The 24,883-nt window shown below is 38.4% G+C and overlaps 4 protein-coding genes and 1 long non-coding RNA gene across 11 annotated transcripts; 1 reads left to right on the top strand and 4 right to left on the bottom strand.

The window, feature by feature from the left end:
* Positions 1 to 1,481: 1,481 nt before the first annotated feature.
* On the bottom strand, positions 1,482 to 2,938 carry LOC126583091 (xanthohumol 4-O-methyltransferase-like). Its single transcript, XM_050247387.1, has 2 exons — positions 2,136 to 2,938; positions 1,482 to 1,941 (listed from the first exon to the last, which is right to left on the bottom strand). Exons 1-2 carry the CDS (start codon positions 2,928 to 2,930, stop codon positions 1,642 to 1,644), a joined length of 1,095 nt encoding a protein of 364 aa, XP_050103344.1. The 5' UTR covers positions 2,931 to 2,938; the 3' UTR covers positions 1,482 to 1,641.
* A 4,845-nt stretch (positions 2,939 to 7,783) lies between these two features.
* On the bottom strand, positions 7,784 to 19,420 carry LOC126583266 (uncharacterized). Of its 7 annotated transcripts, none has more exons than XM_050247593.1 (10): positions 18,618 to 18,988; positions 18,136 to 18,238; positions 17,705 to 17,799; positions 17,360 to 17,428; positions 16,910 to 17,025; positions 16,729 to 16,783; positions 16,527 to 16,647; positions 16,307 to 16,354; positions 16,073 to 16,167; positions 7,784 to 7,931 (listed from the first exon to the last, which is right to left on the bottom strand). In XM_050247593.1, the coding sequence occupies exons 1-10, from the start codon at positions 18,669 to 18,671 to the stop codon at positions 7,830 to 7,832; spliced, it is 858 nt and encodes a 285-aa protein (XP_050103550.1). In that variant the 5' UTR covers positions 18,672 to 18,988; the 3' UTR covers positions 7,784 to 7,829. The 7 variants fall into 7 exon arrangements, with proteins under 7 accessions (XP_050103550.1, XP_050103555.1, XP_050103549.1 ...); XM_050247598.1 differs by lacking the exons at positions 7,784 to 7,931; positions 18,618 to 18,988 and adding exons at positions 15,391 to 15,625; positions 19,160 to 19,419 and having other exon boundaries at positions 17,705 to 17,790; XM_050247592.1 differs by lacking the exon at positions 7,784 to 7,931 and adding an exon at positions 15,391 to 15,625 and having other exon boundaries at positions 18,618 to 18,967.
* Positions 9,734 to 11,152, bottom strand: LOC126583265 (xanthohumol 4-O-methyltransferase-like). Its single transcript, XM_050247591.1, has 2 exons — positions 10,290 to 11,152; positions 9,734 to 10,107 (listed from the first exon to the last, which is right to left on the bottom strand). The coding sequence occupies exons 1-2, from the start codon at positions 11,076 to 11,078 to the stop codon at positions 9,811 to 9,813; spliced, it is 1,086 nt and encodes a 361-aa protein (XP_050103548.1). The 5' UTR covers positions 11,079 to 11,152; the 3' UTR covers positions 9,734 to 9,810.
* A 919-nt stretch (positions 19,421 to 20,339) lies between the features above and the next one.
* On the bottom strand, positions 20,340 to 21,122 carry LOC126583249 (protein EPIDERMAL PATTERNING FACTOR 1-like). Its single transcript, XM_050247578.1, has 2 exons — positions 20,876 to 21,122; positions 20,340 to 20,762 (listed from the first exon to the last, which is right to left on the bottom strand). Exons 1-2 carry the CDS (start codon positions 20,967 to 20,969, stop codon positions 20,503 to 20,505), a joined length of 354 nt encoding a protein of 117 aa, XP_050103535.1. The 5' UTR covers positions 20,970 to 21,122; the 3' UTR covers positions 20,340 to 20,502.
* A 2,625-nt stretch (positions 21,123 to 23,747) lies between these two features.
* On the top strand, positions 23,748 to 24,483 carry LOC126583865 (uncharacterized). The gene is made up of 2 exons (XR_007609872.1): positions 23,748 to 23,812; positions 23,916 to 24,483. It is a non-coding gene; the product is annotated as an uncharacterized LOC126583865 (long non-coding RNA).
* Positions 24,484 to 24,883: the final 400 nt, after the last annotated feature.

The raw sequence follows: 24,883 nt of genomic DNA, 5'->3' as shown, positions 1-24,883 counted from the left end.
CCTCGTGGCTTCCGCATAATCCTCTTCCTCTTCTTGTGTATTATTACTGGGCAAAATAGTAAACATGCGAAGAATTAGTAGAACGGCGAACGTTGTCTCTTAGATGATGATGATGATGATGATGCTGATCTGGTTGAGCTGCTGCTGGTAATAAGGAGGCATTGTCGCCGAGGCAGTGGTCGATGACGTACGGCACCATTTTTTTTTTTTTTAAGTAATTCATTAATGGTGCAGCCACAAGCTAGCCAGAATTATAACCATGGGTCAAAGATAGGGAAGTAGCTTATGTGACCAAATTAAAGGAAACAGACTCGATTATTTATATTCACTTGTAGTTAAATACATAATTATACACCTTGGAAGATTATTATCTAGCTTTCGAAATTCCTAGATGGCAAGGTTGAATTTAAAGTCATCTCATCGAATTCATAGGTTTCAGGTAAACTCAAATGACAGAGACATAATATGTTCTAATTACTAGAAAAATTGGCAATAATTATCGTCGTTAGTTGCACATAATGGGGTGAATAAAAGATCTATTGGTAACTAATGAGCTGTATGAAAAGTATACTGGTGGCTAATACCCACATTAGACACCACATTATGTGCAACTAACGTCATTAACTATTGTAAAATTTTGTGGTAATGAATAGGGCATATTTAAAACACGAATAATGTGACAATCACAACGTAAAATAGTAGTAGCCGGAGAAATAAAATATTTAAATCTATTTTCAACTTTGTAGTCATGGCATGTTGCGTCCTTACGAAGACTATTTGTACCTCGTAATTTACCATTTTATTTATGACATGTAAATTAAGATGCATGTCACAATCATTTAAGTTATTGACTTTAAAAACATCGTTAACTAACCAACATCTAATCGGTACGGAGATAGTATACGAAGATAGCACGGCCTTAAATTTAAATTTGTACTGAGGAATTACGTACCGAAATGAATTATACTTATCGCTACCAAAAATTTTTGAAGTACTAATCCAGAATTGCAGATGAAGAGAGTGCTTTACTATTTGCTAATGGGGGTGAGAAGAAGCAGTAAATTGAGCTAGTTAATAGGAGCGAAAAGACTGAAAAGTTCTCCTTCTACAACACCGAAACGTTACGTGCCTGTTTGTGTTGGTGTGGATGGTGATACTAAGCGTTTCATGATTCATACCAAGTTGCTCCGTCATGCAGAGTTCTTGAAACTGCTATATAGATCAGCTGAGGAATATGGGTTTTGCAATGATGGGGTTTTGAGGATTCCATACGAAGCCAGGGATTTTGAAGAGTATTGGATGATCAAGATGCCCAAACCTAATATTTACAGGGTTGAACCAGTTTAATTAATTATTTGTCACGGGTTTGCCGGTAAGTAAACTGTATGATGTAATTATTTGAATAAATGATCTTAGTTGGGTCCAATGGAAGTGTTTTTTATTTTTCAAAGAAAACCTCGACGGTACAAAGTAATTTTATTGATAACAAAAAAGAAGTTATACCTAGTCAGGAAGATATAAACCTAACCCCTCATAATGGGAATGCTATGATTGAGCACCGTTTTATTGACATTATGATTAAGCACCGTTTTATTGGCATTACATAATATCTAAAACATCTGCATGATAATGTACTTTAGTTTACATAGGGTAGGCCTCAACAATGGATGCTAAAGCTGGAATTTTGATGACTTTGTAGCGAGGGAAACCTCCTTCTTCCAATATATTCTTCCATTCAGTCTCAGTCCTCTCTCTTCCACCTGACGTGTGTGCAATCATCAATAAATCAAAGACCAATCGTGTGTCATCCAGAATCCCTTCACCATTTGGCTCTAGAACTATATCAACAATAATGATCTTCCCACTTTTTTCGGGTATTGCTTTTCGACAATTCTTTAAAATCTTGATGCAATCACTGTCACTCCAATCATGCATAATCCACTACATTAATCAAAAGTTAATTAGTTCGTCATTTCAAATTTAACAAATAATACTATGTCTAACTAACAACGTTTCTTCAAAACCAAGAGCTACGAGATCACCCCTTCCAAGGTGACAAAAGGAAAGAAATTTATACCTACAAGGCTACAACCAAACCATATAACTGGAATGTAAAAGATTTTATGGTGACTTACCTTCATGAAAACTGCATCAGCATTTGGAATACTGCCCTCAAACATATCACCACCTACATGTGACACACCATGGTACACCGGTGCTGTGGCTACGACATGGGGCAGATCAAAATTGAAACCTTTGATGTTGGGATAGGACTTGACAATCTCAGCCACTGCACTTCCAGTCCCACCACCTACATCCACTAACGATCCCACACCATCAAACCCATGTTCATAACCTGTGAGTATTGCCTTCATCACAACCCTAGCAGTACAGGCCATACCATCGTTGAACAATTTGTTGAACTCTGGATTTTGGGACGCATAGTCCCAAATCTCAAGTCCATGGGCCATCTTAAAGGCATATGGACCTCCTTCTTTGACGCATTGGCTGAAATAGTGCCAAGGGGCCATTAGGCAAGGGTGATTCTCCATCACAAGCATTGGGGCTAGGCTCAGCTCTGTATTATGTAACAACCATCTTGATGAGTGTGTCAACCCATAAAGTGGTTCCTCGCCATCAGATGAGTGATGAATGGCAAATATATTCCGGCGGACAAGAAGTCTCATGATGCGTGTGAGGTACGTCATGTCTGGGGAGGGTGCTATGGATGAGGCTAATTGGGACAAAGTGATCATAGGCCTTGAGTTTGAGGCACCATCAGTAGGACTATGAGAGTGTATGATATCGGCAATGCGTAGTTCGACAGCACATTTTAAGGCCATGGAATCAGCAAAACCAAACATGTACTTCCATATATCTGCTTGGCCTCTTAGGCTTGCCTCAACTTCTGTTGCTTCCTGCATTTCCATCTATAGAGTGCTTTTGAAAAATGTGCTAATTACACGAGTTATATAAAGAAGGGAAACATATATTATATAATCTCAATGATGTATACGAGTTATATGGATAAGGGAAAAAACATATTATATAATCTCAATAATGCTGAAACCTTTTGGTAAAGTGTAATATTCAATTGGTGGAGCAAGTAATGTTGCAATTAAAATTTATATTTTCTTTTTCTACCTCAGTTTTTTCTCTTCCTCTTCGATGAACCCAAAAGCATCTGAAGAAATCATTAGATAGTACCGTATCATCACGTCACCTGTAATACTTTGATTAAATTTTAGCAATGATTTCTTAACTTTAACTCAATTAGAGCAATGGTCTCTCAACTAAAAATTCATTATCATTGGGGCCAAGCTCAACTCTGTGTCATGTAACAACTATCTTGATGAGTGTGTCAACCCATAAAGTGGTTCCCCACCATCAGATGGGTGATGAATGGCAAATATATTCTGACAGACAAGAAGTCTCATGATGATTGTGAGGTACGTCATGTCTGGAGAAGGTGCTATGGATGAGGCTAATTGGGACAAAGTGATCATAGGCTCAGTAGGACTATGGGAGTGTATGATATCGGCAATGCATAGCTCCACAGCACATTTTAAGGCCATGGAATCAGCAAAACCAAACATGTACTTCCATATATCTGCTTGGCCTCTTAGGCTTGCCTCAATTTCTGTTGCTTCCTACATTTCAATCTATAGATTACTTTTGAAAGAGGTGCTAATTACACGAGTTATATAACGAAGGGAATATTATATAATCTCAATAATGTTGAAACCTTTTGGTAAAGTCTAGTACTCAGTCGGTGTAGCAGGTAGCAGTTAAAGTTGAAGGAATCAATTAATTATTGGAAATATGTTGAACGTGTGGATTAATCAACCTCCTAATGCACATGCACTAACTAGCCGACAAATTTACTTTTATTTGGTTAAGAAATAATGTGATAATTTATATTAAATTTATCTTTATTACGGACAAAAGGATTTAAACTTAAGTGCAATAAAGGATTACGTTACTCTAATCAATATGACTAAGTTTACAATAGATTACTGTTTAATATTGCACATTTTAGTAAATAGCCCAATTCAAAATCATACTTGGATCATAACACGGATATCTATTTAGTAAAATATGATATAATATGTGGGTTCCTTCGGACATAAGCTCTTATGTATGTGTAAACATGATAAATGAATTATAACTATTTTCAAATAGATCGGGATCAGGAAGAATTTCTGAAATGTGAAGTCAATATATCTATATGTATTAGGAAAGCATATGAAAGGGATGTTATTATTTTAGTTTGGATCTAAGAAATTCGATGAACAACAATTACATAAATAATCTCAGAAAATCAGAATACGACACCTTAATTTTTTTTTTCTCAAGAAAGACAATATTGCCTTCATTAAATGGGTAGGACCTTCCACTGTTCTCACACACAGCTCAACATCCCTGAGCGTTTAATGTAATATCCCACATCGCCCAGGGGAGTAGATCATGTAAGCCTTATATGTATATTCTCATCTCAACCTAGCACGAAGCATTTTGGGAGCTCACTGGCTTCGAGTTCCATCGGAACTCTGAAGTTAAGCGCGTTCGTGCGAGAGCAATCCCATGATGGGTAACCCATTGGGAAGTTCTTGTGTGAGTTCCCAGAAACAAAACCGTGAGGGCTTGGTCGGGGTCCAAAGCGGACAATATCGTGCTACGGTGGAGTCGAGCCCAGATGTGGTGGGGGCTCGGGCCGGGATGTGACAATTTGGTATCAGAGCCAATCCCTGGCCGGAAGTGTGCCGACAAGGACGTCGGGCCCATGAGGGGGGGTGGATTGTAACATCCCACATCGCCTAGGGGCGTACATCATGTAAGCCTTATATGTATATTCCCATCTCTACCTAGCACGAGGCCTTTTGGGAGCTCACTGGCTTCATGTTCTATTGGAACTCCGAAGTTAAGCAAGTTCGCGCGAGGGCAATCCCATGATGGGTGACCTACTAGGAAGTTCTCGTGTGAGTTCCCAGAAACAAAACTGTGAGGGCGTGGTCGAGGCCCAAAACGGATAAATATAGTGCTACGGTGGAGTCGAGCCTGGGATGTGACATCTAAGCAGCTGACTATGACATGAAAAAATCAAAGGTATTAAGGATAGGGTTAATTACTAAATCCTATCTTTAATACATTCCCAATTGAAGATCAACTAAATCAAGCAAAGAATCATTTTCACAATGAATTAGGGATACTTCCACCATTATTCCAAGATATTTTCTCTTAATTAATATTTTGAGAATATTCTTTTCTCATCCATCCAACGGATAACACATCTTGGCCAGTAGGATGCTACCATGTGAAGGGCAAGACCCTGACCCCTTGGCCAGCCACCTCCTCCTATAAATACCTCAATCTCCACCAAATTTTGGTAAGCTTTTTGCTACGCATACAAGCCTTAAACACTCACTCTTTTCATAGAAACTAACTTAAGCATCGGAGATCCATTGGCCAAACTCCCCTCCCCTCCCAACCCCCCACCTCTTGGGCGCATGAGGCTTTGGTCTTTGATCAAGGATGTTGATTGTTTTGTAGGTACAAATTCGTCAAGACTAAAGACAGTTGATTTTTGCTACCACAAATTGGTGTTTCATTGATAGCTTGATTCAAACACTCGAAGAAGACTCTCGCAATTAATTTTTGGCATATTTTGTTATATAGAATTTCTCACACGCAGTATCATTTAATTTTCAAAGAAAAGTTTCTTGATTAGTCCCTAGAGAAAGGATACAATGGTAGAAAATTTCAGAACCACGACGAATGGAATGCCCTATGTTTAAGTATTTGGGTCGGAGAACATAGACCAAGATGCGGCCCCATGTTGACGATCCTCAAGGCACAACACAATGGTAGGAAGAGCCATACTGCTGCAGAGCACCACCACCTCAATTGTGGCCACTGCCTAATAACCACCACGCGTCCACCAAGCAACAATCCACGCTGCAATTGCATTCATAAACCACGGGTAGAAGGCCCATGTCGTGGCAGCCCCTATTGTAAGCTGAGCAGCTGAGGCCTAAGCCTAGAACAGCGTAACCACAAACCCTGAACATGAGGCTTAGGTCCATGGAACATAAAGCCTAAGGCAAAAGGCTTATGGGAGTTATGGGCTGGAGACCCAGTCCACTGCAACAGTTGGGAACCATGTAGCCCAAGCGACCCAAGCCCAGTGAGCAATAACACAGACGCTCTAAGCCCACGGGTAGGCGACCCATGTGCAAGCTCAATGAGTTCTAGCCCATGACTAGACGAGATAAGTGGAACCGACCAGTTTAGTTGACAAGGCTCCAAGTCACCAGACTGGTTCTGACTGAGGCTGAGAGAACTGATTTTTGGACATGTGACTGGACCAAGGTATTTTTGCCATTTTATCCATAAGTTTGCCTTATCCAGGCCTGAGTTTTTCACCTGTAACTCATTACACTTCCACCACTTACGGAGATGCCCATCATCCGAGCTCGTTCATCCCAAATGGCGAACAACACTTGTCTTGGTAGGTCGCCGACCTAACTAGCACCCTCACGCAGTAGACGACTATGGTGAACTAGCTCCTGAAACACATCGAGATGTAGCTCGCCCAAGCGAGGTATCCCAAAGCAGAATAAGGCAGATCATCATAACTTTTTCTAGCGACATCCTAACAAATAACCACTTGACTAGCCACAAATCGAGCGTTATGGCAGTGTACACTCTTGATTTAGCCCTTGAGTTTAATGTACATTCACGGTTGGGTTCACACAACAAGCATTCCAGACATTTCAGGTAAAACGTCCATTCACGGTTAGGCCCGCAAAAAGTTTCTCCTATCAAGCACCAGAGCAGGTAACACGATGAACAAAGGAAAACACGAGAACATTCCAACTCGAGTTCAATTGGCAGCCCACGCCAAGCGATACCGCGAGCAGCTTGCTTACCAGCCAGAGATGAAGCATGAACACCGCAACCATGACACAAAAGAGGATGACAAGTAGAAGAATAGTACATACATGCAAGTCAACACCAGAGGTAGTCGGAGGCTCCGCTACCTCAATATAGGAATCCAGGATGAAGTACAAAGACTCGTAGCAGAGTAATTGCGCGAATTTCAGCACATCAAGACCATTGACATAGCACTAAGAAAAGACGTATCTTGTATGAGCAGCTCACCTTTCATTGACAAGATCGAGGCAACATAATTATCCTGCATACATTGACAGATGCAAAGATTACTTTTGTTCAGATAAAATTGACATATCAAGGAAATGGCCGTAGTGTTTTCCAGAACAAGATCTTGATCAAGAATTGTGTCCAAAACCAAGTGGTAAGTACAACACCATTCTAAGAGATGTATACATAGAGGTAGACTACATAAGATTTGAAGACAATCAAATCCATTATTTCTTTTAATATGTCTAGACTTCTAGCAAAATGCATGTTCCATCTAAATATTGTTATTACATTTAAGGCTCAAGAAATTAAACTATGCAGCATTAGGTTTTTAGTTAAGTCTTGAATATTCTTGTCTCTCTCACTGTGTTTGGTTTATCTTAAGAGTAAAACTTTGACAAACAAACATCGTTAACACATACTGGTAGGTTGGGTTTCATTGTACCCACATAACTTCTTTGAATATTCGCTTTAACATTAGACGAGGGGTGAATAGAGTTTGAAAGATAACGTAGTTATTGCGCAGCTTGAAGCATTACAAAATTTCTCCAACAATAATTATAGATACTCAAATCATTGCAATCTTGGTTTGATCATCATTATTCATTCCTATCTAGCAACTATTCAAGCAAGTTTTCAAGGGGATTTTGTACTACCTCTAAAGCTAGCTACTGGTACAATAGATTGTAAGCTGGTAAATCATATATTCTTTGAGTATCTTCTAAAGACAACTCCCTTCCCAACTGCGTCCTTGTTGCTTGTAGAACCTCCTGAAGGATTGAAAGCAAAAAATTAAGGGTTAGTTATTGGAGAGCTCATCAAACAAACAAGCAAATTTGGCCTATGTTAAACAAGAAGCTGTGATGCAATGAATGCTCAACTATAATAGTTCAGAGTTTGAAATCATCAGGAAGGTGTGTCATCAAAGATAAGCTAAGAAACGAGTGAACAAATATAAACCAGCATTAACTTAAGGGCGCATTGAAAAAGAAATAGATGAGGTTCGCACGTTCTAGTTAGTACGGGATAGTTGAAGTATATCTTGTTAAGTAGTTATTACAGCCGAGGATAATATGTAGAATTCTAGGTATCAAATACAATTTTCTAATATTTGAGAAGTGTTGAAATTGCTAGGCATGATTTCTGAGGAATTCGAACATTAGAAAGTTGTGTGCGCATGCTCGTGGTAATGTGCATGTTTGTGTATGTGCATACGTAAAGCGAGAGAGTTACATTAAACTGCATGTAGGACGCAGTCATTGCGAGCCACTGAGCATCAACCATTTCGAAAGCTGTACAATACAGTACATCAAAGGCGGCTTCATCTTCTGCAAGCAACTCATAATTCATGAGGGTCGATATCAGCAACCTGTGTTGTTTTTTAACAGTTCTCTAACTCTTAAGACATTTGATCTGTAACCAAACAGAAGACATTTGAGCATAACCTTGTCTGAGATGTAATTTACCTCCTAATGGTTTCACGAAATTTATTCCTGGAAGACACCTTGGTTCTTCTGCAAGTATATGAGGAGACGAGGAAGATTCAAGAACAATTACCTTTCCTTATTGGAAGTCCAGTTAGGTGGATAACAGCAAAGTACATAACTTTAAGAACCTAAAAGTGACCAAAGCTAGAACTGCATGCTTAACTTAATGAACCTGTGCAAATTTGTGTGATTCTATTTTCTTTACTTTTTGTGTCTGAAGGTCTAGCGAAGTGACTTTTTTGTTCTCAAAGGACAGTCACGTGGCATGCACGTATAAGAGTGAATGTTAATTTGGATGGAATCTATGGAAAACTAACCATAAGGGGGAAATTGGCCAAAAAAATTAATTTAACTCCTTGATTTTCCAATTTAAAAGTTTAGAGGGTAAATCGAAAGTTAGGTGAAAGTTCAGGAAAATCGGCAGTTTATTCATATTTAAATCTATTTTCAACTTTGTAGTCACCCATGTTGCCTGCTCACAAAGACTATATATGTACCTGACAATTTACCATTAGATTAATGGCATGTAAATTAAGATGCATGCCACAATCATTAAGTTATTGACTTAAAAAACATCGTTAATTAACCAACATCTAATCGGCAAGCAGAGAGTACGAAGATAGCACGGCCTTCAATTTGTACTGAGGAAGTACCATGTACTTAAAATGAATTGAAGTACTAATCCAGAATTACAGATGAAGAGAGTGCTTTGCTTTTTGCTAATGGGGGTGAGAAGAAGCGGCAAGTTGAGCTAGTTAATAGGAGCGAAAAGACTGAAAGTTCTCTTTCTACAACACCGAAAGGTTACGTGCCTGTTTGTGTTGGTGTGGACGTTTCATGGTTCATACCAAGTTGCTCCTTCATGAAAAGTTCTTGCAGCTGCTATATAGATCAGCTGAGGTATAAGGGTTTTGCAACGATGGGTTTTTGAGGATTCCATACGAAGCCAAGGATTTTGAAGAGTATTGGATGATCAAGATTGAACCAGTTTAATTAATTAGTAGTCATGGGTTTGTCGGGTTTTGCAATTATTCGAATGAATGGTGTTAGTTTCTAATGGAAGTACCGCAAGGACTTAAGCCAGCTTGAATCACTACGATTGAGGATCGTTTTATTGACAATACATAATAACTACAACATTTGCATGATACTGGAATTTAGTTCACATAGGGTAGGCCTCAACAATGGATACTAAAGCTGGAATTTTGATGACTTTGTGGCGAGGGAAACCTCCTTCTTCCAATATCTTCTTCCATTCATTCTCGGTTCTCTCCCTTCCTGACGTGTGTGCAATCATCACTAAATCAATGACCAATCGTGTGTCATTCAGAGTCCCTTCACCATTTGGCTCTAGAACTATATCAGCAATAATGATCTTGCCACTTTTCTCGGGTATTGCTTTTCGACAATTCTTCAAAATCTTGATGCAATCACTATCACTCCAATCGTGCATAATACGCTACATTAATAAAAAATTAATTAGTGTCATTTCAATTTTAGGCAAGAATACTATCTCTAACTAACAACGTTTCTTCACAAACCAAAAACTACGAGGTCGTCCCCTTGAAGGTGACAAAAGGAAAGAAATCCATACCTACAAGGCTACAATCATACCATAACTGGAATGTAAAAGAGAATTACCTTCATGAAAACTGCATCCGCATTTGGAATATTGCCCTCAAACATATCACCACCTACATGTGACACGCCATGGTACACCGGTGCTGTGGCTACGACATGGGGCAGATCAAAATTGAAACCTTTGATGTTGGGATAGGCCTTGACAATCTCAGCCACTGCACTTCCAGTCCCACCACCTACATCCACTAACGATCCCACACCATCAAACCCATGTTCATAACCTGTGAGTATTTCCTTCAATTCAAACCTAGAAGTACAGGCCATGCCATCATTGAACAATTTGTTGATCTCTGGATTTTGAGAAGCGTAGTCCCAAATATCAAGCCCATGGGCCATCTCAAAGGCACATGGACCTCCTTCTTTGACTCTTCGGCTGAAATAGTGCCAAGGCGCCATTAGGCAGGGGTGATTATTCATCATAAGTATAGGCGCTAGACTCAGCTCTGCGTCATGTAACAACCATCTTGATGAATGTGTCAAACCATAAAGAGGTTCCCCGCCATCAGATGGGTGATGAACGGCGAATATATTCCGGCGGACAAGAAGTCTCATGATGCGTGTGAGGGAAGTGATGTCTGGGGAGGGTGCTATGCATGAGGCTAATTGGGACAAAGCGATCATAGGGTTTGAGTTTGAGGCACCATCACTAGGTCTATGGGAGTGTATGATATCGGCTATGCGTAGCTCCACAGCACATTTTAAGGCCATGGAATCAGCAAAACCAAACATGTACTTCCATATATCTGCTTGGCCTCTTAGGCTTGCCTCAATTTCTGGTTCTTCCTGCATTTCAATCTATAGAGTACTTTTGAAAGTGGTGCTAATTACATGAGTTATATAAAGAAGGGAATATTATATAATCTCAATAATGTTGAAACCTTTTGGTAAACTGGAGTACTCAGTAGGTGTTGTAGGTAGCGGTTGAAGTTGAAGGAATCAATTAATAATTGGATATGTGTTGAATGTGTTGATTAATCAACCTCCTAATGCACATGCACTAACTAGCCGACAAATTTACTGCTATTTGTTTAAGAAACAATGTGATAATTTATACGTAAGGGATTACGTTACTCTAATCAATAATACTAAGTCTACAACAGATTATTGTTCAATATTGTACATTTTAGTAAATAGCTCAATTCAAAATCATACTTGGATCATAATACGGATATCTATTTAGTAAAATATGATATAATATGTGGCTTCCTTCATGCATAAGCTCTTATATATGTGTAAATATGATAAATGAATTATAACTATTTTTCAGATACATGAGTTATATAAAGAAGGGAATATTATATAGGGGTGTGCTACCCACACACCCAAAATTACTTCTCACACATTCTTGTTAATTTCTATCCGTTGATCTTCTTCAATTTATCCGATCCGACGGCCGAAAATTAAAAATGTGTGTGAGAAGTAAAATGTAATGAGTGGATATCACATCCCTATTATATAATCTCAATAATGTTGAAACCTTTTGGTAAAGTGTAGTACTCGGTGTAGCAGGTAGCAGTTAAAGCTGAAGGAATCAATTAATTATTGGAAATATGTTGAATGTATGGATTAATCAACCTCCTAATGCACATGCACTAACTAGCCGACAAATTTACTGCTATTTGTTTAAGAAACAATATGATAATTTATACTTGAAGGATTGATTACGTTACTCTAATCAATAATGCTAAGTCTACAACAGATTAATGTTCAATATTGTACATTTTAGTAAATAGCTCAATTCAAAATCATACTTGGATCATAACATGGATATCTATTTAGTAAAATATGATATATAATATGTGGCTTCCTTCATGCATAAGCTCTTATGTATGTGTAAATATGATAAATGAATTATAACTATTTTTTAGATAGATCGGGCTTGGGAGCAGCCTCTCCATATATGGGGGAAAGGCTAGCCGACATTCACCTCTCCCAGACCCTGCGTAAAGCAGGAGCCTTGTGCACTGGGTACGACCTTTTTTTTTTTTTTTTAGATAGATCGGGATCGGGGAGAATTTCTTAAATGTGAAGTTAATATATCTATATGTATTAGGAAATTATATGAAAGGGATGTTATTATTTTAGTTTGGATCTAAGAAAATTCGATGAACAACAATTACATAAATAATCTCAGAAAATCAAAATACCAGACCTGAATTTTTTTTTGCCTTCATTAAATGGGCAGGACCCTCCACTGTTCCCACGTGCAGCTCAACATCCCTAAGTGTCCAAGCAGCTGACTACGACTACTCAAAGCTGCCTTACTCATGGCATGAAAAAGTCAAAGGTATTAAAGATAGGGTTAATTACTAAATCATGTCTTTAATACATTCCCAATTGAAGATCAACTCAATCAAGTAATGAATCCTTATCACAATGAATTAGGGATACTTCCACCATTATCCCAAGAAATTTTATCTTAATTAATATTTTGGGGATGTGTTTGCCTCATTCATCCAACGGATGACACACATTAGCCAGTAGGATGCCAACATGTGTAGGCAAAACCCTAACCCCATGGTCAGCCACCTCCTCCTATAAATACCTCTATCTCCACCAAATTTTGGCAAGCTTTTTCCTACGCATACAAGCCTTAAACACTCACTTTTTTCATAGAAACTAACTTAGGCATCGACGATCCATTGGCCAAACTCCCCCTACCCCTGCCTTGTGGGCACATAAGGCTTTGGTCTTTAATCAAATGTGTTGATTGTTTTGTAGGTACAAATTTGTCAAGACTAAAGACATCGGATTTTTGCTACCACATATTGGTGCTTTCATTGAGAGCTTGATTCAAACACTCAAAGAAGAATCTCGCAATTGATTTTTAGAATATTTTGTTATATTGAATTTCTCACACGCAATATCATTTAATTTTTCAAAGAATAGTTTCTTGATTAGTCCCTAGAGAAAGGATACAATGGTAGAAAATTCTGGAACCATGACGAATGGAATGCTCTACGTTCAAGTATTTGGGTCGGAGAACAAATACCAAGATGTTGCTCCACATCGATGATCCTCAACACATAACACAATGGTAGGTGGTGCCCTACCGCCGTGGAGCACCATTACCTCCACTGTGGCCGCTGCCTAGCAACCACTACGCGTCCACCAAGCAACAGCCCACGCTGTAGTTGCAGCTACAAACCACGGACAAAAGGCCCATGCGATGGCAACCCCTGTTGTAAGTCGAGCAACCAAAGCCTAAGCCTATAACGGTGCAACCACAAACCCTGGGCATAAAATTCATGTCCATAGAATAGAAAGCCTAAGGCATGAAGCTCAAGGGTGACACGGGCATGAGCCCAGTCCATTGCAGCAGCTGCGAACCATGTAGCCCAGACGACCCAAACTTAGCGAGCAATAGCAGAGAAACTCCAAGCCCAAGGGCAGGCGACCCACGTGTAAGCCCAACGGGTTCTAGCCCACGGTTAAGCGGGCCAAGCCGAAACGGTTCCATGCTCGTGCGCCAAACCTGCTCTATCGACCCAACCACAGGTCCTTATACTGGTTTTCAAGCCATTTTAGATGACCTGGCTTCAAGTCACCAAACTAGCTCTTACTCAGGTTGGGTAACTGATTTTTGGACCGGTGACTGGACCAAGGGTAATTTTGCCATTTTTTCCATAGGTTTGCTTTATCTAGGCCCAAGTTTTGCACCTGTAACTCATTACACTTCCACCACTTACGGAGATGCCCATCATCCGAGCTCTTTCACCCCAAATGGCGAACAACACCTGTCCTGGTAGGTTGCCGACCTAACCAGTGCCCTTGCGCAGCAGACGACTATGGTGAACCAGCTCCTGAAGCACATTGAGATGCAGCTCGCCCCAGGCGAGGTATCCCAAAGCAGAACAAGGGCAGATCATCATGACTCTTACCAGCAATGTCTTAGCAAATAGCCATTTGACCAGCCATGAACCAAGCATTCTGGAAGTGTACATTCCCTACTTAGCCCTTAAGTTCAACATACATTCACGGTTGGGTCCATACTATGACAAGCATTCCAGACATTCCAAATGAAGTGTCCACTCATGGCTAGGCCTGCAAGAAGTTTCTCTTATCAAGCACCAGAGTAGGTAACACGACGAACAAAGGAAAACACGAGAGCAGTCCATCTCGAGTTCAATTGGCAACCCACGCCAAGAGCTACTACGAGCAGCTTGCTCACCAGCCAGAGATGAACCACGTACACCGTAGCCACGACACAAACCAGGAGGATAAGTAGAAGAACAGTACAGACCAGCAAGTCAACACCGGAGGTAGTCAGAGGCTTTGTTGCCTTAGTATAGGAAAATCCATGAAGAAGTACAAAGACTCGTAGTAGAACAATTGCACGAATTTCAGCGCATCAAGACCACTGACGTAGCACTCAAAAAAGACATAACCTGTATGAGCAGCTCACCTTTCATTGACAAGATCAAGCCGATAGAACTATCTCGCATACACTGACAGATGCGTAGATTACTTTTGTTCCGATAAAATTGACATATCAAGGAAATGGCCGTAGTGTTTTCTAGAACAAGATCTTGATCAAGAATTGTGTCCAAAACCAAGTGGTACATGCAACACCATTCTAAGAGATGCATACATAGGGGTAGACTGCAAAAGATTTGAAGACAATCAAATCCATTATATCTTTTAATATGTCTAGACTTCTAGCAAAATGCATGTTCCATCTAAATATTGTTATTACATTTAAGACTCTAGAAATTAAACTATGCAATATTAGGTTTTTAGTTAAGTCTTGAATATTCTTGTCTGCAAAAGATTTGAAGACAATCAAATCCATTATTTCTTTTAATATGTCTAGACTTCTAGCAAAATGCATGTTCCATCTAAATATTGTTATTACATTTAAGACTCTAGAAATTAAACTATGCAATATTACGTTTTTAGTTAAGTCTTGAATATTCTTGTCTGTCTCTCACTGTGTTTGGTTTATCTTAAGAGTAAAAGTTTGACAAACACAAAACGATAACACATACCATTAGGTTGGGCTTCATTGTACCCACATAACTTATTTGTATATTCGCTTTAACATTAGATGTGGGGTGAATAGAGTTTGAAAGATAACGTAGTTATTACGCAGCTTGAAGCATTACAAAATTTCTCCAATAATAATTGTAGATACTCAAATCATTTCAATTCTTGGTTTGATCATCATTATTCATTCCATCTAGTAACCATTCAAGCAAATTTTCAAGGGGATTTTGTACTACCTCTAAAGCTAGCTACTGGTACAATAGATTGTAAGCTGGTAAATCATGTATTCTTTGAGTATCTTCCAAAGACAGCTCCCTTTCCAACTGCGTCCTTGTTGCTTGTAGAACCTCCTGAACGATTGAAGCAGAAAATTAAGGGTTAGTGATTGGAAAGCTCATCAAACAAACAAGCCAATATGACCTAAGTTAAACAAGAAGCTGTGTTGCAATGAATGCTCAACTCTAATGGTTAAAGAGTTTGAAATTACCAGGAAGATGTGTTATCAAGGATAAACTAAGAAACGAGTGAACAAATATAAACCAGCATTAACTAAAGGGCATATTGAAAAACAAATAGATGAGGTTCGCACGTTCTCGTTGGTATGGGATAGTTAAAGTATATCTTGTTAAGTAGTTATTACAGCCGAGGATAATATGTAGAATTCTAGGTTTCAAATACATTTTTCTAATATTTGATAAGTGTTGAAAATGCTAGGCATGATTTCTGAGGAATTCGAACATTAGAAAGTTGTGCGCGCATGCTTGTGATAATGTGCATGCTTAGAGCGAGAGAGTTACGTTAAACTGCATGTAGGACGCATTCACTGCGAGCCACTGAGCATCAACCATTTCGAAAGCTATACAATACAGTACATCAAAGGCGGCTTCATCTTCTGCAAGCAACTCATAATTCATGAGGGTCGATATCAGTAACCTGTGTTGTTTTTTAACAGTTCTCTAACTCTTAAGACATTTGATCTGTAACCAAACAGAAGACATTTGAGCATAACCTTATCTGAGATGTACATTTACCTCCTAATAGTTTCACGAAATTTATTCCTGGAAGACACCTTGGTTTTTCTGCAAAGTATATGAGGAGACGAGGAAGATTCAAGAACTTTCCTTATATAAAATTTTGTGAAACAGATGGTTTGAATTGCTTCAAGAAAGAAGATGATTTCAATTTAACGTTACAATTAAACATGATAAGAAAATCTATTCATGGTATAGATGTTAGAACTTCTTTACAAACCTGAGCAAAGATCCAGCATTTCAGTCAACATAAATGATATATTTATGCCAGCAACAGCAAACGGGTATTCCCAAGTTGCTCGATTTCCATCTCGCTTGAACAATAACCTACGGAAAGATGCCTTCATTTTGAATTTTATATGATTAGTAAGCTAAAACACAGAAAGAGAAGATGTGAATATTTGCAGGTCAAGAGGGCATACTGGATAAGTCCTGGCGTAAAAAAGCAAGTTCTCGAGGGAGATAAAACCGCAACCCCTGAAGAGAGCATTTCACTATAAGAGGATAAACTATGGAATTGCAATAGTACAGTCTAGTAATAAGACGAAGTATTTCAATTTCAAACTGTCAGACTAACTTTGTTTCAATTGGATAGAATTGTACCTAAAGTCGGTAGAGGGGTTAGAACCTTGCCAACCCATCTCTTTCCATTGGTCGGAGATCAGACCTTGCAGAGCAACATCTGGAAAGGCAGCATGCCACAATGCTTTCAAGGCTTCCTGAAGTTAAATGGAATAACGTAGACTTATTCAACGATGAAGAACCAAATAGCTATCGAAAAGGGGTTTAGGCTTCCTGAAGCATAATGGTCACAAGATAAGATTTAAATCTTGTACTGCTATTGAAGATTCGGCATGAAAACTAAATTGCAATCAAATGGTTTAGTCATGATAGCAAATCGTTTCTCTAGCAGACTCGAATCATAGATAATGAAATAAACAATGTACGGTCATCAGAATCTATCGTAGCTCATTTTAGCCACATTAAACCAAGACAACAATGGACAAGAGTAATAATAAAAAAACATGTTCAGAACCAGCATGAAGAGTATACTTGATGATCAGGGCGATTCTCGTCAAAAGGTACTTGTAATCGTGCTTGAAGCCTCAGAAGTCTCTGTTCCTGTATATAGAAGTTGAAAATTTCATTGGAAGTCCAGTAAGGTGGGTAACACCAAAGTACTTAACTTAAGAACCTAAAAGTGACCAAAGCTAGAATTGCATGCTTAAGTCTTCAGAAATTCCAAGAAAGCTTTTAAATACAAAGTGACAATGTCATACTATTTCACACTCTACGGCAGTTTCACATATATCTATACAAGTCCTTAGAAATTAACTGTTCATAAACAAATTCAACATCAGAAGCAAAAGTTGGCAAGGGAACACCACAACTATATACCTGAAAAGGACTTAAGGAGTCATTTCGTCTGTTATTTGACCGCGTAAATAGTCCTGTCCATGATCGTGGTCCAACCATAGCATTAACTACAACGGCTAAAAACTCGTTAGTGAAAACTGAAATTTTGTGAACAGAGTGTAATAGGATCATATGTACACATTTTATTATAAAGTTTTGGTAGTTTAAGAAGAACTTGATCAGTAGCATTGGTCTCAGTGTATACAATGGATATTACAATTCAAGAGATTTGCTTCAAGCCGTCAATTGCATACGATATAACAGATGAAATGTGTGCATGAACTAAAGGCGTTCTGTTCGTCATTTCGAAGTAAATGTCGTCACCATAATTATTGATAGAAATACATGAGACACAGTTTTCCTCTGTTGGGAACCAAAAGAAGAATTGAATGGAAGAGAAACACTCCACTCACTAAAACATTGAGTTAACTGCGATTTGACATGAGTTGAATTGTGTGGCCATTCCAACTCTTCATTGCACTTTTTCCGTCTCCTATAATTTTCATCCTCATCAACCTACATTCGGTAGCATTTCAATACTTATAAATCGTTGCACATAACACACGATAGCATAGAAAAGGTTTCAAATTATGGACCGATCCAATAACCTCTAGTCTAATGTGATAACATCAAACATTTAGAAGCCAACAGAGCACGTAGAGCACACAAACGAAAGGCAAAGTTCTAACTCCTTAAAAATGTGGCAAACACAACGAAAAATAAAATCGTTCAACTGATATAAACACGTTCTGAGGAAAAAGTAAAAACAAAACCTGTCATGAACCATTAGAAAAGGCTCTAAGAGTAAATATCAATGGGAGAAAAAATCAACAGTTAGTAACACGAATCTTCGATTCACAAACAGAAAGAGAGATGGGACTAATTAAAAGCTCACTTTGCGAAAGGAAGAGCAAGAAGGAAAGCATTGTCTACGCTTCCTTGATCTCATGAGGAGGCTAAAATCCAGAAAGAGGAAGAGAAAGAGATAATCTTTCACCCTCCTTAACCGAAAGCGAAAAGGCCAAAAACAAAAAGTATATGAAAAAAAAATGGTGGCAAAGGCAAAATGATTGCGCTCAACAACTCATGCTCTTCAGTATTCTCCTATAATTTAACCTCACAATTATTCAGCTTTTTCTCCTTTTTTCTATCCCAAATCACTTTAAGGAAAAACACAGAAAATCAAGGAATGGAATCATGGCATAATTGCTTGGTGCCCCAAAAGCTTTGAAGATGGGAACTTTTTAGAGGGAAAAGATTAATAGCACAATTAATGGCCTTCCTTTTGCATAATTTACGATCAAGGATTGAAACTTTTCTGAAAAGGTGAGGTGGGTGGGTACCTCGGCACTCATAGCATTGACATACAAGACAAATATTATGTACGTTGCAACATACAATCCATAGAGGAGGGAGAGAGAGAGAGAGAGAGAATACCTGCTATGGCATCTGAGGAGACATGTTGGCGGTGGTGGTTCTGTTGGCGATGATGGTGTCACGGCAGGGCCCGCTGGAAGAAAGTGGTGGTGGTGGGAGCAGGAATGATACAGAACGAAGAGGAGGAGGAGGAGGAGGAGGAAGAATGACATTATCCCTTTTTTTGTTTTTTTTAGAGTTAACAATTTTGCATTCTTGCATTCAAAAAAGGAATTGTTTTGTTTTGGGAAGTTTTGTGTCAATCTGTCATATCAAACCAGTCAATTTCCTGCAAACCAGCCTAGACATTTGCTCTCCCTCCGGTGCTTCTCTTTTGGCCTTGGCGGGTTTGTTCTTTTCCCTGTGGCCTCGCACGTGCAAAATTATGTTACTCTAACACGGGTTTAAATGTACAAACTAAAATCATTTGACTCACAAACATAAACATGACGATATAAATTATATGCTCACCTATACGTATTTGAGTTTGAAATCTAGTTATGGTGTAATTTTGGCCCTTTATTTCTTCTTTTTTTTATAATTTTTCTAATAATTATAATTGGCTAGACTTCCGTATGATTTATTCGATTATTCATTATCAAAATCCACAATGATCTTACGTTCATAAAATTAACATGAGATTACATAAATAGTCAATCCACTACAAGTTACAACCTATACAAACTGTTCATTTTGAGTGTTAAATGCGTTGTTGGAGGTCGTTCTTCATGATCATTATGACACAAAGAGTGCTATTTTATATGATGAATATCACAGTTGAAGTGTTTAAGAGTGTTATTTAATGTCATGCTTAACTAATTTTAACATGCCCCACCCCTCTTTTTTCTGTAACTTTGGGGCAATGGCCATACAAATGTAACAAAGCCCAGAAATACCTTAAGTCATCCAAAAAAGGGCTAGAGTTGTGACGGTCGCCGAAAATAATAAGCTTCAACTCAACGTTGCTACGTATATCAGCAAAGGCGATCCAGCACCATATTAATACCTAAACTTGTGTTGTATTTTTTTAGTTCCATCTTTTACTCATAAAATTTTAACATCCAAGATGCTGGTTGCCAGAGGATGGAGCTCCTTATATGCTTAAGCTAATTTACTTTCGTGGCTTGTTACATATGAAATAGAGAACATAAAAGGCTCTTCGTGAAGATTAAACTTTAGATAATTTTGAACCCACTGAACGAAGAAAATTCGAGTCTTTGGTGATTTTATAATATTAAACATCAGTAACAAACACTCTGGTTACACAAAATCTCTACCTAGCAAAGAAATTGGAGGGTTCAAAAAGAAGGAAAATTTGACTAAATTAGTTGATGTTGAATAATCACAGTGATGAACAAGTGAAACTAAGGAACAGGATAAGACTTGTTTTTGCACATGCACTTGTAAGCCATTGGACATGCTTCAGCCTCAGTGATTGATGCACAAACAAAGCTCACCATCACTAGTCTGCATGGTCTGCAAGATCCACAAGCATGGGAGCAATCTGGCAAGCTCGACCCTGCCACTTGGACTGTATCTGGCCCCCTAACTCTCTTATAATTACTTGCCTTTTTCTCCACCAATGCTTCTCTAATTGTACTCTTCAGATGGCGCCCATGATGATCTGCATGACATATTTTATCATCAGAAAAAATGTAAAAAAAGAAAAACGAAGACTTGTTTAATGTTAATTAATTACAGTTTATAATAAATAAGTTTAATCCAGAGTAATCATACGTGAATGAGGCCGAGCTATGCGCCTTGCGGACATGGCTTGTGGAAGGAAAAGAAGGACAACAACAAATGTAGCTACACAAATTGAACCCTTCATGATTTTTTTTAATTTTGCTTCTTTTTTCTTCTTTTGTTTCGGAAAACAATAGGGTTTTGCAAGCTAGAGAGGATGTTGTGGGATTGAGATATTGGTAAGAAGAAAAGGGTTGAAGGAGATGAATATATAGAGGAATGAGGCTGGAGAAATGAGAAAAATTAAGAAGAAAGTATTGAACCAAATCACAGGAGAAAGTGGTATGAAAAGAAGAGGTCACATGAAAGCTACGAGATTTGCATGTTTAAGTAACAGATAGTCACAGGACTCATCAAGCTTTGCCTCTGTGGTTCCATGGAAGAATGGTGATACGGCTAATTGCTCAAGAATTTACTGAATTAAAATGGTGCTTTCTTTTACGTGAACTGCTCTGACTCAGACTTTGGAAACGCATACACAGCCATAAATGCAAGCTTCATTAATTTATGTATTTTGGTACAAATGAAAATTGAAGGTTAAGATTGATAATAAATTTGGCACTGCGGATCTGCTGGGAGCCTGTGACTTCCATTAATAACATCTCCGCTTGCTGGATAGGTAGCTGCTATATTTGGTGAACTTTATAAGCTACTCTATTGTTCTTCATGGACCGTCTCAAATGTGAAGCCCCTTTGTTAGGTGGTCACTGGCTAGTATTGCATATTCTTAACATAGGAGAAAAAGTTATTAAATTTCAAAGAGACGGGCCAATAGTTCTCCACTCTCTCTTTCACAATTATCTCCCACATGCCTAGCTGTGCGAGGTGTGAGGTTGCTTTTATTACATATTGTAATTTTTGTTGATTCACCGATAAGAGATTTTCAATAAAATTATTAGTTGTCATTCGTTATACACAATTATGCATGTGTCTATCACTAATCACATAACTAATTGCATAATAATAAAACCATATGCCTGATTGTATATAACTTGTGATAAAAAAAATATTTTTCTCCAGACGCAAATGCATGATGCCTATATTAATTAAGCTAGTTAAAGGCCTAAAAGCCTGGGTACTGCTGGCTGCTGCAGATTAAGCCTGCAGTACATGTAATAGATGAGCACCAGTAGGTCCATCCCATATATAGCTCTCAAAATTGGTGGTCCTCTTCTCAAATCTGGTAAACTTAAAGTTCGGATGAGAAAATGTAGAAGATCGATATATCTTGAATCTTTAGATAAGAACAATGTGCTTTTCTTTTTTATTAAGCTTTTTCTCCAAAGGATGCAGGTTAGGGAAATGTTTAATTTTATTCTGGTGTGTGCTTTTTAATTTGTTTTTTAGTCTAACAGTCCAATTAGCCCATTTGAAAAAGCAAATGGATTATCGATCGATCTTATCGTTTTTGTAATGGACATCGTTTATCGTATTGTTATTTGTTATAAGAAAGGCTTTCAAATTCGTAAGCAAAATCCAAAGTCAATATAAAAATACATATGTTGCACTTCTAGTTAGAAATACTTTGCTTGAAATCATCGAATATTTTACACCTATCTAATTAAATCCTATGCACTTGTTGGTCAAATGTCAGGAAAGGGAACTCCCATGTAATTGGGATTCCAAAATATTGATGGTCAGATCCATGCTTGTAGTTGTGCTTAATTTGGCTATTGGACATCTTATACTACACTTTTTGTTAACAAAATGATATTCTACTAGAAGGATTCGAATATGAATGAAAAAATCGAGGACATTGTTATGCTCAATTGGTCTACCACGTTAGTCTATGCCCTAAAATATATGTCGTACTTTTTTATTAAATTAAGTATGTGAATTAGTAACACTAGATATTTGTGACAACCACACACATGAATTTTCATAGGTAGGACTAAAAATTAGGTATAAATGATCTTATATGTAATAAAAAACAATCTGGTACATTTCCTGATGCTATGTTTGTGTGAGGAATTTCCAAGTCTTAAGAGATTAAAGTCTAGTTTATAAAATAGAACACAAAATGTTGATAGGAGGGATTAAAAAGAATTCTCATATAAGCATTACAAAAACATGTGAGAGAGACTTGTAAATGACTCATTTTAAGTAGTGATTTGCAAATCTCTCTCACATGTCTTTACAATAATGCTCATATGAGGTGGGGTGAAGAAAACCAAAGGGGTTTAAATAGTATTACCCCACTCTAACTAATACCGAGGCCTTTTGTGGTAAAACCCCACACCTGAGGATTGTGCAGGTGGTTAAGTGTGGACAATATCGGTGTCGTTAGAGTGGGGCGGGCCCAGCGATCCAAAAATTCCAACATGGTATCAGAGCCCACGGTTGCGGGCCCGTGCAAGCCAACGAGCTTGTCACCACCCGGAAGGAAACAAGTCTGAGCTCTTAATATAGAGACGACCGCTGAGTTCCAATTGAAAACAAGTGGGCCCAACGTCAGCCGACCTCTGAGTTTCAATCACCGATGTGGATCTCCACGTGTAAACCACTAAATGAGGTTACACGTGAGGGGGAGTGTTAAACTGTCCCACATCGGTGGGGTGAAGAAAACCAAAGGGGTTTAAATAGTATTACCCCACTCTAACTAATACCGAGGCCTTTTGTGGTAAAACCCCACACCTGAGGATTGTGCAGGTGATTAAGTGGGGACAGTATCGGTGTCGTTAGAGTGGGGCGGGCCCAGCGATCCAAAAATTCCAACATTTACAATAATGCTCATATGAGGATTTTCCCATCCCCCATCAACATTTGGTAATCCATTCCTTACTAAATAGCTTTACTTCAATTGCTTAAAATTTGAAAATATCTCGTCCCAACATAGCCAAGTGTAATTTTATGGTAGTACAAATAATACTGAAAGACGTTCCTGGTGGTTGCTGTGTGTATTTGACTTGCTGTTTCAAACACTAAAAAGTAAAAATTCTTTACTTATGCTTGTATATAAGATCAAAGTGAACTGCAATAGGCTATAGCAACCTAAAATCTTCTCCGGCTCAATAATTGATCTCACTATTAGCATCCATAGTTGAGCACATATATACAGCCATGGACGGTCTAGTCCGCAGCGGCACCACCAGCATGAGCCGGCGGTTTGATATTTATAGTTACGAGCCATTGGATCGAGTGAAGACAAGTGCAAACAGGCATGGTGTTGGAGGGAGGAGATCAATGTAGTTTAAGCGTAAGAAAGTGGCACAAATTCCGTTGAGGAATAATGAGGACCGAGCCAAGCGGAAGCGCCAGATATTCCTAAACTCCTACAGGTTTGAATCACCCGATAAGTCACAACGCTCAAGATGTATGAAGTTAAACAAGGTGGCTTGTAAAGTTAAGACTGCTGCCGTGAAGCTCGTGTCGTCATTCTATCGAATTGGAGCTTACCCATCTTGTAACTGCCGGGAGGCCATCCGCGCCTCCTCTCCAACGCCGCGGAGGAATTAAATCTTTTCTTTATTTCTCAGTGGTATGAAAATAGGCTAATTAAGAATCTTGTCGTACCCAGTGCACAAGCTAATTAAGAATCTTGTACATGAGTAAATATTCTTACATCTGGAAGTTATAAATCTCGAGTATTGCCGGCTTCATTGTAGGAAGTGATTCTTAAGTGAATGTTGCTTGTATATAATTACATGTTAATTAGAGATAAGTTGAAAATTCATTGCTAATTGGTAATTTCGGATAGTAGGGAGAGTTGAATATTAAAGTGCGCAACGAACAAGAGTTGAATATCAGAGTGCGCAACGAACAAAACTAACAAGAATAATAGGAATATTATTAAACTAACGAGAATGCCGGAACGGCTACAAAACCCTAAGAGGCTACATTGTGACTGACTTGTACTCAACTGAATAACAAGCATACTATTTATAATAAACTAACCTTAATCCTAAAAGGTAAGAAACCGAAACCTAATGCTAATGGGTTAAGCCCAGAAAACTAAACATTCAAATAAATCAAAATACAAATATTTTCCAACACCCATCG

This window comes from Malus sylvestris, chromosome 9, assembly GCF_916048215.2.
Source record: "Malus sylvestris chromosome 9, drMalSylv7.2, whole genome shotgun sequence".
In the NCBI taxonomy this organism is placed as follows: domain Eukaryota; kingdom Viridiplantae; phylum Streptophyta; class Magnoliopsida; order Rosales; family Rosaceae; genus Malus; species Malus sylvestris.
The sequence above is the reverse complement of the archived record's forward strand: the minus strand, read 5'-3'. Positions and strand labels throughout refer to the sequence as shown.